The sequence below is a fragment of the Leptonychotes weddellii genome, chromosome 10 (assembly GCF_054177405.1).
Source record: "Leptonychotes weddellii isolate Sample4059 chromosome 10, ASM5417740v2, whole genome shotgun sequence".
In the NCBI taxonomy this organism is placed as follows: Eukaryota; Metazoa; Chordata; class Mammalia; order Carnivora; family Phocidae; genus Leptonychotes; species Leptonychotes weddellii.
In genome coordinates this window covers 100,120,471-100,135,593 of record NC_138378.1, presented here as the reverse complement: position 1 = coordinate 100,135,593, position 15,123 = coordinate 100,120,471, and the positions used below count along the sequence as shown (strand labels likewise).

Genomic DNA, 15,123 nt, shown 5'->3' with positions numbered 1-15,123 from the left:
TTCTACTCTATTTCTGTATTTGTTTACTAAACAATAACCTATCCATTAAGCATTCAAAGGGTAGGAATGGTTTCTATAATACAATTGCCAGCTACATGTAAAATACCTCATCAAAGTATAGAGAAATTTGTTTAACTGGTTTCTATTTCACCAGCTTACCAGAGTAAGTGATGTTCTCCATTCCCAGGGTATAATAAAGTTGAACTCGTAAGCTTACAGACTACACTTTTTAGGAAACTCTCACATGATTGCAGACTCCTCCCCAGGTTTGTGTGCATAACTAACAAAGGCCAATAGTGTTCTCCAGCTTACTTAGGCCAGTTGCACTAGGTTCTACCATTACATAATTTAAATATTACATAAACCAATGAAATACAAACACATAATGCAAAAGGGGTACACAAATTAGGTGGAATGCTTTGGAAAGATTAAGTAAAAACTGTCAAATTAGAGGCAGGTAAGATAACTGAAGGCTGGAGAACAAAATCATGAAAAAAGCATAGGATTCTACAAATTACTGCTTAAATGTCTAAAAGCATATTCTACTCTTAAAAAAACTTGAGACTGAAATGTGCAGACCATACATCACAGGAGTGGTTTGAGGAAGAAAAATGATACAGAATTCCAATCAGAGAACCCAATCCCAGAGAAAAGATTGGAACAGAAATATTAACAAGTTAATACAGATTAACATGTTTAAGTTTTAAAAAAACCATTCAGTGTCATTTATGATTTCCTACCATGACTCACTTTTTCATCAACCAACTAGATAAAAGGGCTTCTACTATACACACAAGAGAGCAGACTGATTTTCCCCCAAAGAAAAATTTTAAGCACACCTGAAAGCATTAGAGCAGAGGGTAATATAGCATTAAGGAAAAGTAATAGAGCGTTACGCTGGCTTTGAATCCCTGCCCCAAAGTTATTTCCCCTATAACCTTGAGCAACTTAACAAAATCTCACTTTTCTCATCTAAAAATGAGGTATTAAAATTAAACGTACCTCACAGGGCTTTGAGGATTATACAATTCATGTATTTAGCATGGTGCCTAGCACATGATAAGTGTTCGGTTAAGTAGCATGTGTACTGCCAGCAAAAGATACGCCTATTCTCAGCTGTTACTTTAAAAAGTATCAATTTCAAGATTGAGTAATTTAAGCCCCAACTCAAAGACAATTCAATAGAACACTAGAAGTAATGTAGCACTAGGCGGAGTACTATATTACTTCTAAGTGGTCTTAAACAGAGGGGTCTATCGGAATGCCTTAAAGAGTTTTTGTCAAATTTAGAAGCCAGGCTCTATCACAATTTAATCAGGCTCTCCAGGGCTCTTTATATATGAGATATATATGAAAAGTTCCCCAAGTGGCTCTGATGTGAATCACGGATGAAGAACTGCTGTAAGATGATAAACTATTGATGCTTTAATAAAAAATTACCCAATTAGTACTTAATCAAATGTTAAAATATCACAAAAAAGACTTGGGCAGATTAATGTAGGAGTTAGCCAAATAACCAAAATGCATCTGATGGAATTAGTATTTGTGGAAACTACTTTATAAGCAAGAGATCCCAATCTTTGCAGGTTTTTCCTATGCAAATTATATAGATCTGCAATTTTATTTATTTTTTTATTTATTTATTTTTTAAGATTTTATTCATTTATTTGACAGAAAGAGACACAGCGAGAGAGGGAACACAAGCAGGGGGAGTGGGAGAGAGAGAAGCAGGCTTCCCGCGGAGCAGGGAGCCTGATGCGGGGCTCGATCCCAGGACCCTGGGATCATGACCTGAGCCGAAGGCAGACGCTTAACGACTGAGCCACCCAGGCGCCCCTAGATCTGCAATTTTAAATCAAAACCATGTCCCCTCCCCACATGCATCACTCCTACTGAAATAAGCTTTTCCTGTATTAAAGGAACTATAAGACATACCTCATCAGCATACCTCATATCTCAACTTTGCCTTCACATGTTTAGCTTGGATACACATCTTTAATGTGTCTTTTTTTTTTTTTTTTAAGATTTTATTTATTTGACAGAGACACAGCGAGAGAGGGAACACAAGCAGGGGGAGTGGGAGAGGGAGAAGCAGGCCCCCTGCGGAGCAGGGAGCCTGACGCGGGGCTCAATCCCAGGACCCTGGGACCATGACCTGAGCCGAAGGCAGATGCTCAACGACTGAGCCACCCAGTCGCCCCAGGGTTTTTCTTTTCTTTTTTTTTAAGTAAACTCTATGCCCAATGTGGGGCTCAAACTCATGATCCTGAGATCAAGAGTTGCCTGCTACCAACTGAGCCAGCCAGGTACCCCCAAAACAGGGTTTCTCCAACCTTAGCACTGACTGATATTTTGAACTGGATAATTCTTGTGAATGGGTGGGGCATGCAGGTTGTCCTGTGTATTCTAAAATATTTAGCAGCATTCCTGGACATTACCCACTAGATGCCAGTAGAACTCCACCTTACTACAGTAGTGACACCCAAAATGTTTCTAGACACTGCCAAATGTCCTCTGGAGTGAGAGGGCAAAGTCATTCCCCACCGAGAACCTCTTCTCTTAATATGCTTCCTGCCTGGCTTTCTTCAGACAGTTTTCTTTTTTCTGAGCTAATGAGTTACCTTAATTTTTTCATACAGGACAAAGTGAGCAGACCCCCAAAAAAGGACTGGCTGATGTTTTTTATTGCCAAAAGAAGCAAGGATGCGAACTCGCACAAGTACTTCTCACATAGCTATCAGCAACAGATTCAGAACTGGGTTTGAATGCCATTCAAGCACTTACCAGCAGTGTGGTCTTGAACAAGTCACTTAACCTCTCCAAATGTTTCCTCATCTGCAAAATGGGAATAACAATATCTACTTTGTAGAGTTGCTATATTAAAGATAATTTAAGTAAAATAGTACTTATGCCTGATACACAGAATTGCAATAAAAGACAGCTATTATTATATTACTACCGTAAAGGTTTATAGCAATGAAGGATATTGCACACCCTCCACAATGCTTATATCAATACTCCAACTTCATTGTTCATTAGTCACCTGTGATGTTAAAAACTGAAAATGCCCAGATCCCACCCTCCAAGAGGTCCAAGAAAAACTGGCTGAGATTTTTTTTTAGGTTGAACTTGACTCTGATGTATATTCATGCTGTTGTAAAATTCTGCAGCATTCTAAGACCCAAGAAAGAAGCAATTCATGAAAATAACTGAACCATATAAAATATTTGTCATATAAAACAAAAACTACTTTCAAATAATGACGTTTTAACAGTTTATTTTGAAGGTCATTTTAAAAACAAAGTTAAAGACAATCTGAGAAAAAATTGCACAGAATACACTCATTAAATAAGTATGGTGATTAAATCAAAATAAGGGATATATGTTTTCTTCTGTAATTCCGGAAATAAGTTCTGTTGTCCTGAAGGTTCTTATACTTCCAAAAAGGGGGGAAAATCATGGCAATTAAAGCTGCCTCTTAATCATGTAAATCTACAGTAGAAACCAAATTTTTCTGTTCTTCCCAATAAGTCAGTTTCGATCTTCAAACTGTGCCTTGTTTTTTAAAAGATATGATGCTAGAAATTCAATGGGATTTGGTGGTCTGTAAGGGAAAAGAAATCCAAAATTTAGAAATTTATATTCTAAGTGTATTAACTTAAATGTATTGTTCCATAACAGAAACACATCTTTTTCAGATTAATTTTCATTTTATACTCAAAGGCCATTTGTGGTAAATATGGTTAAGTAAAACAGGCAAGTAAGTTAGTCAACAACATAGTTAAAAGAGACTGAAAGTTTTGTATGGCTTAAATCTGGTTATAAACACAATTCTAAAACACAAGTTTCAAAAATGTAATTTTTGACAATGGGATGACGATTACCCAGGGGGGATAATGACTTAAAGGGGTCATGAGGGAGAATTCTGGGGACCTGACAGTATTAATTTCTTGATCTGAGTGCAAGTTATGTGGATATGTCTAGATTCTGAAAATTCATCAAACCATACACCTACGATACGCACAATTTTTCCGCAGGTATTACCCTTCAATAAGAGTACAAAAACAATATGGGAAAATGGCTGTAGCATCACTGAGACAAGTGGATCAACACCGAAAAACTAATCAAAGGATTCAATATTCATTTGGACAAGTACTGGTATGTTTCTTTTTAAAAAGGCACCTCTAGGGATGCCTGGGTAGCTCGGTCGGTTAAGTGTCTGCCTTTGGCTCAGGTCATGATCCCAGGGTACTGGGATCAAGTCCCACACTGGGCTCCTTGCTCAGCAGGGAGCCTGCTTCTCCCTCTGCCTGCCGCTCCCCCTGCTTGTGCCCTGTCTCTCTTTCTCTCTCTGACAATAAAATCTTTAAAAAAAAAAAGAAAAAAAAGGCACCTCTATTTTACTTCAAATACTTAAATCACTAATAGTTCTAATACTGCTACCACACAGTGCAACTGAGAAGTTAAACATATTTTAAAATCAAGAGGTAGTAAGGGCATCTGGGTGGCTCATTCGGTTAAGCATTGGCCTTTGGCTCAGGTCATGATCCCAGGGTCCTGGGTCTCTGGTCAACAGAAGCCTGCTTCTCCCTCTCCCTCTGCCTACTGCTCTGCCTACTTGTGCTTTCTCTCTCTCTCTCTCTAGCTCTGTCAAATAAATAAATAAGATCTTTAAAAAAAAAAAATTAAGTGGTGGGAGAATGAGGAACTGGAGGAAGGTGGTCAAAAGGAACACACTTCCAGTTCCAAGACGAGTAAGCACCAGGGCTATGATGTACGCTACAATGACCACAGCTAACACTGCTGTGTGACAGACAGCAAAGTTGTTGAGGGAAGGACCTAAGAGTTCTCATCACAAGGAGAATTTCTTTTTATTTCTTTTTTCCTTTTTATTGCATCTGTGTAAGATGATGGATGTTAACTAAACCCACTGTGGTTATCATTTCACAATATATGTAAATCAAACCACTATGCTATATGCCTTAGGCTTATACAGTGATATATGTCAATTATTTCTCAATAAAACTAGGAAAAATGTTAACAAAAGATATAGTCATATTTATCACTTTTCCATAAATTATTCTTGCTGAGAAAACAAGTTGAAAGATGAAAAGTTGGGGGAATCAGCTATTTAAAATCCTACTATGAAAAGGCATATTTAGGGGCGCCTGGGTGGCTCAGTCATTGAGTGTCTGCCTTCGGCTCGGGTCGTGGTCCCAGGGTCCTGGGATCAAGCCCCACATCTGGCTCCCTCCTCGGCGGGAGGCCTGCTTCTCCCCCTCCCTCTCTCCCCCGCTTGTGTTCCCTTTCTCGCTGTCTCTCTCTCTCTGTTGAAAAATAAATAAAATCTAGAAAAAAAAAAAAAGAAAGAAAAGGCATATTTAGAATTAATTTACAATGATCTCAAAACATTCCCTCAGCATTTTAAATAGTCTTTTGAACTGCCTAGACATAAACAATTTTTCACATAATATTTATGATTCATTTCATGAATAATTTTGCCAGAATTCCTTACTTAAAAAGTGTATTTACTAATAGCATGTTACTTTAAAACTTCAAATTTTTCCTTCTAGCATTTAAAGCAATATTCATAATTCCCCTGTATCGACCTTCTGTAGATAAAGAACAAAAAAATATATAAAAGATGCCCATATTTTAATTGACAGTATTAGAGCCAAGACATATCCTGCAGTCATAAACAAATTCTATTTTATACACATAACCAATATTTTTCTTATTGGATTTGCTTATACAAAAAAACTTAGGTAGAATCATAAGGAAAAAACATGTACAGAAAAAAACTGTAATGTTGCTAACAAAGAAATACAAATCAAAAGAGCTTGGCAAGAAAAGTTTATAATAATACTCATGCTGTTGATGTTATGATAGTGGAAGAAATGTAACGATAAACTTTTGGACAGAAAAGTGTTTTTATGTGTCAAACACTGTAATAGTCATGTTCCTCAAACCAGCAAATCAACTCTTGGAATTTATCCTAAGAAAGTAATTAAAGGGGTGCCTGGGTGGCTCAGTCGTTAGGCATCTGCCTTCGGCTCAGGTCATGATCCCAGGGTCCTGGGATTGAGCCCTGCATCGGGCTCCCTGCTCAGCGGGGAGCCTGCTTCTCCCTCTCCCACTCCCCCTGCAGTGTTCCCTCTCTCGCTGTCTCTGTCAAATTAATAAATAAAATCTTAAAAAAAGTAATTAAACAAAGTCAAAAGAGGCATGAAAACATATAAATTGCCTGCTAACCTAGATTAACAAAGGAAATTGGACCTAAGAGTTCAACAACAAGAAAATGGCTAAATTAATTGTGGTATTGTTATAATTAAATTATAATCACAAAGGCTATGCAGAGATATGGAAAAAGTTTTATGTTATAATATTAAGTACAAAGGACATATAAAATTACATGTATACCATGATTACAAAGCTTTACAAATATGCAGATGATCTAACACTAGAAGAGAGAAATGAAAGTGTCTGAATGGATGATATTATGGCTGACTTACTTTTTTTTAACTCTAATATCCATAAATTTCTTATATTTTATAAATAACACAACTAATGATATTCCTTTTTTTCTCTTTTTTTTAAACTAGTGATATTTCAATTAGGGAAGTCTTTATTTAGCTTTCTCTGGGTACTCCATTTGCAGACACTATTATCTTACCTTTCTTTTGCAAGCACAGCAAGTCCCTGTAATAAAATAGGCACAACTGTCTGATCCAGGTAGGCACGAGTTGGCAAAGACTGGAGATCCACTTTCTGTTTTGATGACTTTTCTGCATTCATCTTCTCATTGTCTACTATCCTCTAGTAGATTCAAAAAACATGCATGTATATTACAAATAACTAGATTATTTTGAGTGGTAAACAAAAATTAATGGAAATATGACACTAATAGAAAAGACAAATCAATGACTAGAGAGCTGATATTGAACAGCAAATCTCTCTGCCAAAATAAAATCAGACCAGTCTCTAAATTCCATTTAAACTTTTTCTCTCTGAAGGCAACATAGTATCTCATTCTTTTATTTACTTATTTTAATTAAGTAGGCTCCACACCCAATGTGGGGCTTGAACTCAGGAGCCTGAGATCAAGCACTACATACTCTACCGACTGAATAAGCCACACACCCCAGTATCTCCTGATCCTACTCTTTCTCCCTTTCTTTTTGCCTGTTTAGGAGTAAATACAAGTGCTTTCTCTTTTTTTCATAAGAATACCTTCTTATACTATGCTTCAAAAATCTGGACAGGACACTAAGTAGCACTGAACCACACTGAGAAAGCTAGACCTGTTTCAATTTTTTCATCACAGTATCAAGGACAAAGACTCACTTTGGTACTAATAGGTCTGTAACACTTCTGTAACATTTGCTAAACTCTCTTCTTAACAGAGAGCAGGCTTCAGGCTCAGAGCTTTCCAATGGCAACAGAATATAGCTAAAATTTTTTACCACCATTTTATATTCACTGTTGTCATTTTTATGGTTATCCTCTATCAAAATTAGAATGCTTTTCCCTTTGTTTCTTTTTTAAAGAAATGCATTCGTGATTTTTAAAAGTGAACAGAATCAAGAAAAAATATTAAGTAAACGAAGGCCAAAAAATGGGGGAATTACTAATATGGAAAAGATCATTAATGTGATATTTAAATGATGTTTAAGAAACAACTTATACCTTCTACTCCTAAGAACCCCCAAATTTTAGGTCTTTGACATATATTCATCTAACATCCAGAGCCATCAAACACTGCTTTACTGAAAAACTTTGCATTCTTTTACAAATCAACCATTTTTTTTTTAAAGATTTTGTTTATTTATTTGAGACAGAGAGAATGAGAGAGAGAGAGAGAGCACATGAGAGGGGGGAGGGTCAGAGGGAGAAGCAGGCTCCCTGCCGAGCAAAGAGCCCGATGCGGGACTCGATCCAGGGACTCCAGGATCATGACCTGAGCCGAAGGCAGATGCTTAACCAACTGAGCCACCCAGGCGCCCACAAATCAACCATTTTAGAAACTTAGAAATAAGTGCCTATCTAAAAGGCAAAACATTATTAAGAACATTTTCATTTAAATGAACTTTTGGGGGCACCTGGGTGGCTCAGCCGGCTAAGTGACTAAGCATCTGCCTTCGGCTCAGGTCATGGTCCTAGGGTCCTGGGATTGAGCCCCACATCAGGCTACCCGCTCAACGGGGAGTCTGCTTCTCCTTCTCTCTGTAACCCTCCCCTTGCTTGTGCTCCCTCACTCTTTCTCAAATGAATAAATTTTTAAAAATAAAATAAAATAAATGAACTTTCAGGGCACCTGGCTCGTTCAGCTGGTGGAGCGTGCAACTCTTGATCTAGGGGTTGTGGGTTCGAGCCCCACATTGGGTGAAGAGATTACTTAAAAATAAAATCACTAAAAAAACCTGAACTTTAACTTCAATCATACTCAAACTGGATATAAATGAGTCAACAACAACAAACATCCGCTAGACTTAATTTTTTAGACAATTTTATTTTATAAAAAGTGATAAAAAAACTTTAATCATATATCTAAAATGTGTATATATATATACCATGGTTTCCAAAGATAGTTCCCACAACTATGTCTGCCAACTACTCTAAGTTCGCTCATTTTCCATCTTATTTTGAGACAAGACAATAATGCTCTATACTTAACTAATGGTAAAATAGTTATTTACTTGCTCATGGATTAACAAATTTATTGCTCCTTGGTAAATTTCAACAGATAATACCCATATATGACAAAAACTAGTCAGTTACATGACATTCCAATGCCTTCAATAAGAAAGAGCAACACCTGAACAACTCCTAAAGATCTTATAATAAACCCCTTGACCAAATCCTCATTTTTTTATTCAAAAAATTTTTTTTTAAAGATTTTATTTATTTGACAGAGAGAGACACAGCGAGAGAGGGAACACAAGCAGGGGGAGTGGGAGAGGGAGAAGCAGGCTTCCCGCCGAGCAGGGAGCCCGATGCGGGGGCTCGATTCCAGGACTCTGGGATCACGACCTGAGCCGAAGGCAGACGCTTAATGACTGAGCCACCCAGGCACCCCTTTGCATTCAAATATTTAATGAATATCTACTATGTGCCAACTTCCATGCTTAAGCCCAAATCCTGAATTAATCTAAAAATATATATATATAAATTACCCCCCTCAAAAGGTAAAAGGTGTTAATGGTATACAACAATGATCACAAAAAATGGGAAAAAAATAAGGGGAGCTGTAGGATTGTCCCAGCTTACTGCTTCCTGCCTAGAAAACATAGGAGGCAATGCAGAGAGAAAAGCAGAGCCCAGCAGTCTCCCTGAGCTGAGAAGCCAGACTTGAAACTTCAGGGAGATCAAGACAACTAGAATTTGCAGGACAGAGTACTGCAGAGTGCATGGAGAGGAGAGAGATGTGCAGAAAGAGACTAAAGAGATCAGTGCATACATAACAGTAAATTACCCAAGGCCAAGGAAAAAAACACCTGGAAAGAGCAGGAGACATAATCCCTGCAGCTCATACAAGGCCAGGAATAGTTCATGTTCCTGTGACCCAAAATTGGAAAACTGGGTAATACATGGAGCACTGGGGAAGATGAAAGAGGAGGATATTAGGCCTAAATTAAAGGCTGGTCTTGTTCTACCTAACAAAGCTTAAAGCAAACCTCAAAAGAATCAAATTGTTTCTCAGTAACTTAAGTGTGTCCTAGAACAAAGTTCAAGAATGTTTGAAGGGGGGTGCCTGGGTGGCTCAGTTGGTTGAGCGACTGCCTTACGGCTCAGGTCATGATCCTGGAGTCCCAGGATGGCGTCCCGAGTCAGGCTCCCTGCTCAGTGGGGAGTCTGCTTCTCCCTCTGACCCAACCCCTTCTCGTGCTCTCTCTCTCTCTCAAATGAAAAAAAAAAAATCTTAAAAAAAAAAAAAGAATGTTTGAAGGAATACAAAAATAACCAGTACCCAAACAAGGTAAAATGCACAATGCCCAGCCTCCAAAAAGAAATCATCATGCAGGCAAAGAAGCAGGATATGCTACCCATAATGAGGAAAAAATTCAATTCACAGAAATAGACCCAGAAATGATACAGATGATAGAACAGGCAATGCCATTAACCAGTTTTTTGTTTTTTTTTAAGATTTTATTTATTTATTTGCTAGAGAGAGCGTGGGTGAGAGAGAATGAGCAAGAGCACAAGCAGGGGGAGCTGCAGGCAGAGGGAGAAGCAGGCTCCCTGCTGAGCAAGAAGCCCGATGCGGGACTCGATCCCAGAGCCCTGGGATCTTGACCTGAGCCAAAGGGAGCCGCTTAACTGACTGAGCCACCCAGGCATCCCCATTAACCAGTTATTATAACATCTTCCACACCTTCAGAAGGGAGAGGAAAATATAAGTTTACAGAGTACTTAAAAATATTTGAATAATGGCTGAAATTTTTCCAAATTTCATGAAAATTCTAAACCCACAGATCCAAGAAACTCGATGAATCCTGAGCAAAAGATGCGTATTTTTTTTAAAAACCTACACGAAGACATACCATAATCAAATTATTTAAAAGCTGTAATAAAATCATAAAAGCACCAAAAGAAGACACATTAAGTATGAAGAAGCAAAGAAAGAAGTGACTGCAGACTTCCTGTCAGAAACAGTGTCAGCCAAAAAGACAGTGGAGCAAATCTATACCCAGCAAAAATATCTCAAGAATAAAGACCAGGGGCGCCTGGGTGGCTCAGTTGGTTAAGCGACTGCCTTCGGCTCAGGTCATGATCCTGGAGTCCCAGGATCGAGTCCCGCATCGGGCTCCCTGCTCGGCAGGGAGTCTGCTTCTCCCTCTGACCCTCCCCCCTCTCATGCTCTCTCTATCTCATTCTCTCTCTCAAATAAATAAATAAAATCTTTAAAAAAAAAAAAAGAATAAGGGGGCGCCTGGGTGGCTTAGTTGGTTAAGCAACTGCCTTCAGCTCAGGTCATGATCCCAGAGTCCTGGGATCGAGTCCCACATCTGGCTCCCAGCTCAGCAGGAAGCCTGCTTCTCCCTCTGACCCTCTCCCCTCTCATGCTGTTTCTCTCTCTCTCAAACAAATAAATAAAATCTTTAAAAAAAAAAAAAAGGACAAAATAATGACTTTTTCAGACATTCAGGAGCTTGAAGAATTCCTTACCAGCAGACCTATACTACAAGAAATGTTAAAAGAAGCCCTTAAGGCAGAAGGAAATCTGGATCTACACAAAAGAATGCAGAGTCAAGGGGCATCTGGGTAGCTCAGTCAGTTAAGCATCTGCCTTTGGCTCTGGTCATGATCCTGGCGTTCCAGGATCAAGCCCCACATTGAGCTCCCTGCTCAGCAGAAAGCTTGCTTCTCCCTCTCCCTCTGCTGCTCCCCCTGCTTGTGAGCGCATGCTCTCGCTCTCACTGTCAAATAAATAAAATCTTAATTAAAAAAAAAAAAGAATGAAGAGTCAAGATGGCAAATATGGTAAATGGTACATATGTGGGTAAATGTGAAATATTCCTTTCTCTTATTGTTTAAATCTCTTTAAAGATAATTAACCTTTTAAAGAAAAAATAAAAATAATGAATTACAGAATTTATAACATAAGTAGAAGTAAAATATGTAACAACAGTACAAAGGCCAGTTGAGAGAAAATGGGAGAATACTGTTGTAAGGTTTGGTGGTTTCTGTTTGTGTTTTTTTTAAGATTGATTTATTTATTTATTTTAAGAGAGAGAACGAGCAGGGGGAAGGGCAGAGGAAGAGAATCCTTCAAGCGGACTCCCTGCTGAACAAGGAGCCCGACCGGGGGCTGGATCCCACAACCCAAGAGATCATGACCTAAACTGAAACCAAGAGTCCGACGCTCAACCGACTGAGCCACCCTCAACCTAATGAGCCACCCAGGCGCCCTTGTTGTAAGGTTTTTATACTATACACAAAAAGAAATAATACCACTTGAAGGTAAATTGTGAAGTTAGACTTGCATGCTATAAACCGTAAAGCAAGCACCTAAAAAGAAATTATAACTTATAAGCCAATAAAGGAAATAAAACAGAATAAGAGAAAAAGTATCATCTATAGAGTAGTGGTTTTCAGGTTTTCAAATACCACAACAAATTAAAAATTACACAATGAACAAAGGGACTAACATAGGGATGTTAACTCTATTTTGCCAAGTAAAAACTTATGAATAAATAAACTATTATTTTACTACCACCATTAATTCACAAAGAATGGGCATTTTAAAATTATAGAAGCAGGAAGACCAATCACCAAATAATGTATCATTATCAAACACTCCCTCCTCTCATTTTTTTCTCACTTTACCATGGAAATTGGTCTGAGGACTTGAAAGAAAGCCTTTGGGAATCACTGCTCTAATGTATTATGACTCTGCCTTCATATACAAGCACCATCAGACTGCTGATGAGGCGTCTGGGTTGCTTAGTCGTTAGGCATCTGCCTTTGGCTCAGGTCATGATCCCAGAGTCCTGGGATCAAGCCCCAAGTCGAGCTCCCGCGAGCTCCCTGCTTGGTGGGAAGCCTGCTTCTCCCTCTCCCACTCCCCTTGCCTATGTTTCCTCTCTCGCTGTCTCACTCTCTGTCAAATAAATAAAATCTTTAAAAAATAAAAATAAATAAAAAAGAAAAAAAGACTGCTGATGTCTCTAAAGAAGTTTCTTAAATAAATAGAACACAAAGTGGTGTAGAGGATCTTCACCAGGTTCAATTAAAGACTACATTATGGAAATAAGTTCTCTTCTTAATACAGATATCAAACCCAGAAACATTCCTAGCAATTTCATAAGGCACAGAGTGGTCATTCCACATGCCAGGCAACTCAAGATCATCAACACAATTTAAATGTACCACAAAAATGTCAACCTGCCTGGCTTTAACACATGGCCCTCCACTTACTTCCTGATGACCTTACACAAATTACTCAATTTCTCCGAGCTTTACAGGACTGAAGAGACATGCAAATTACTTAGCAGTGTACCTGGCACACAGTAAAAGTAAAGAAATACTAGCAGCTGTTACTATTATTACTCTGCTTGGAAATACTCCTTCCCACATTTATCTAAGCTTAATCACTGGCAATGTCTCCGCCCTTTGTCCCCCCATAAAACACACACATCTCCCAGACACCTCTATTTTCCTAACATATCCCACCCAGCTTTGGCTAATTCATTTGTCCTAGCATTTATTCATTCATTTACAAAACAACTTCTACTTTTAAACAACCTCCTAGCACTTATATGAAAAAGCTCTAAGAAAATATATCTTCTTTTGTATGTTTTTCACATATGTTCTTTGAATTCAGACTTAACTGTGTAAGGCAAAAACAATGTCTATTACGTGTGTTATAGATTCCAATGGCATCTACTACTGAACGCAAAATCAACATTTATTAAATATTGACTCAACCAGCACACTATTCTGTTACAAAGACAATGGGTGTAATTTTAATGTGCAGTTTTTCCAAAACATATCCCAACAGATTCATTAATACCCACCAAGCAAAACGACTGTCTCCATTAGTAATGCATGTTTGTTTCTATCACTTTCAGAAGTTCAACCTCTTGACTCAAAACTAATTTGAATGTCTGTATACCACGAAGTATTAGTACCGCTAATAAAACAGGCTACCCATAATTTGATACTATTTAGTTCATGCCGATAAAGTTTTCCCTTGTGCAAAGCAACCTAGTAAAAATGGATCCCAAGTTTTCTCCAGCTCGTAAGAGACGTTCAGATACGCATAAGAACCGGGCGACTTACCTCGACATTGTCTGTAAGACCGTACTCAGAGTGAGGGTTTTCTGCAACCTAGAAAACAAAACACAGGTCACTGAGACGTGAGCCACCCCTTCCTGCTACACACCGCCACCCTGAAGCCAGGGCCTCCTGGTACCTGCGTCTGTCCCTCCAGCATCTGCTCTGGCTCCATGGCGGACCCTGCAAGTCACAATCCCCGGAAACCAGTCTTGGAAAACAAGAAGAACCGTGAGTTAACCGGGAGATTTCAACATGAAGATGCCAGGATGGAGTCCAGCCCAGCCCCCGACCCCGCCCCTCACCCCCACCTGGGCGCGGGAGCACCCGGAGCAGTAGAGGAGCAAGGTGGGACAGTCCAAGACAGGGCGCCCGCATCAGGTCCGGAAGCTCCGCAGTTGTCCCAAGAACCTAGAAGAGGTGGGGAAGGGGGGAAAGGGAGCTGATTACCCGCGCCCAAGCCGCTGGTTCTTAAGAGCCCTGCACCGCGCCACCAACTCCCAGCACAAACCGCTTCGGCCGTAAGTGACGGATGTCGCACAACTGCCGCGCCTGCGCAGAACTCCTCAGTGGGTCTGGGGCGGGGAGGGGTTGGGACCCTGTCCTGAGTATGTACCACCCTGTGTGGTCAACAAAGTGTCCTGGCCGAAACCTGGCCCCGAAGGTTGCGGGAGACTAGTTCTTCAACCTGCCTACCCAAGGCAAGCGCCACCCCAACTGCAGACACAGTGACCACCGCAGCTGGCAGGGGTTCGGCCCGCGCAGCCCGCAGAGCTGCCTGAAACCTCCTGCGGAAGGTCTTCAGCGCGGAAGCGAAATCATCCATTTCGCTGGGTGATTCTTATTAAAAAATCAAACCTAATCTAAGCAGTCTACGAAAGAATGTCAGTGTTTTACTCTAAAAAGGTGGGGGAAGAAGAAATGTTGGGGATTTCACGGTAAGCTTTGATCATTCCTTAAATCTGTGAATATGCGATGTTAATGCTACCTTACATTTGTATCAAAGTTAGCAAAAAGCAACTGGCTTTCCAAAGTGTGATACTGTTGATACTATTGTATTTGTAAAAAACACAAAAGATAATTTGCCTCCTACGTACTATTCGTAAATAGCAAACAGGATTGTTCTAATTACAATAAATTCCATTTATTTTAATGTAAACACAGGCGATACATTCATTAAAGTTCCTACCTTTAATTCAACAATCCCATTTGTAGTAGCACTTTGTAATATGAAAATTTGAAAACTTAATATTAAATGTTTGGAGACTAAATATGTCATATCAATATAAGGGAATGTAAGCTATGAAAAGTCATGACTAGAAATACAGAAACATTTGTGATTATAAC

At 39.2% G+C, this 15,123-nt stretch overlaps 1 protein-coding gene across 2 annotated transcripts; it reads right to left on the bottom strand.

Moving 5' to 3' along the window:
• Positions 1–3,260: 3,260 nt before the first annotated feature.
• DPY30 (dpy-30 histone methyltransferase complex regulatory subunit) lies at positions 3,261–14,327 on the bottom strand. Of its 2 annotated transcripts, none has more exons than XM_006731613.3 (5): positions 14,227–14,327; positions 13,916–13,987; positions 13,783–13,830; positions 6,674–6,816; positions 3,261–3,604 (listed from the first exon to the last, which is right to left on the bottom strand). In XM_006731613.3, exons 2-5 carry the CDS (start codon positions 13,949–13,951, stop codon positions 3,532–3,534), a joined length of 300 nt encoding a protein of 99 aa, XP_006731676.1. In that variant the 5' UTR covers positions 13,952–13,987; positions 14,227–14,327; the 3' UTR covers positions 3,261–3,531. The 2 variants fall into 2 exon arrangements, with proteins under 2 accessions (XP_006731676.1, XP_006731677.1); XM_006731614.3 differs by having other exon boundaries at positions 14,088–14,229.
• Positions 14,328–15,123: the final 796 nt, after the last annotated feature.

Excerpts from the sequence above, each read along its gene's own strand:
- DPY30 (XM_006731613.3), bottom strand. The coding sequence starts at position 13,951 with ATGGAGCCAGAGCAGATGCTGGAGGGACAGACGCAG. Across the intron at positions 13,831-13,915 it reads TGCTGGAGGGACAGACGCAG|GTTGCAGAAAACCCTCACTC; the intron begins GTACCAGGAGGC and ends TTTGTTTTCTAG. Across the intron at positions 6,817-13,782 it reads GTCTTACAGACAATGTCGAG|AGGATAGTAGACAATGAGAA; the intron begins GTAAGTCGCCCG and ends TGAATCTACTAG.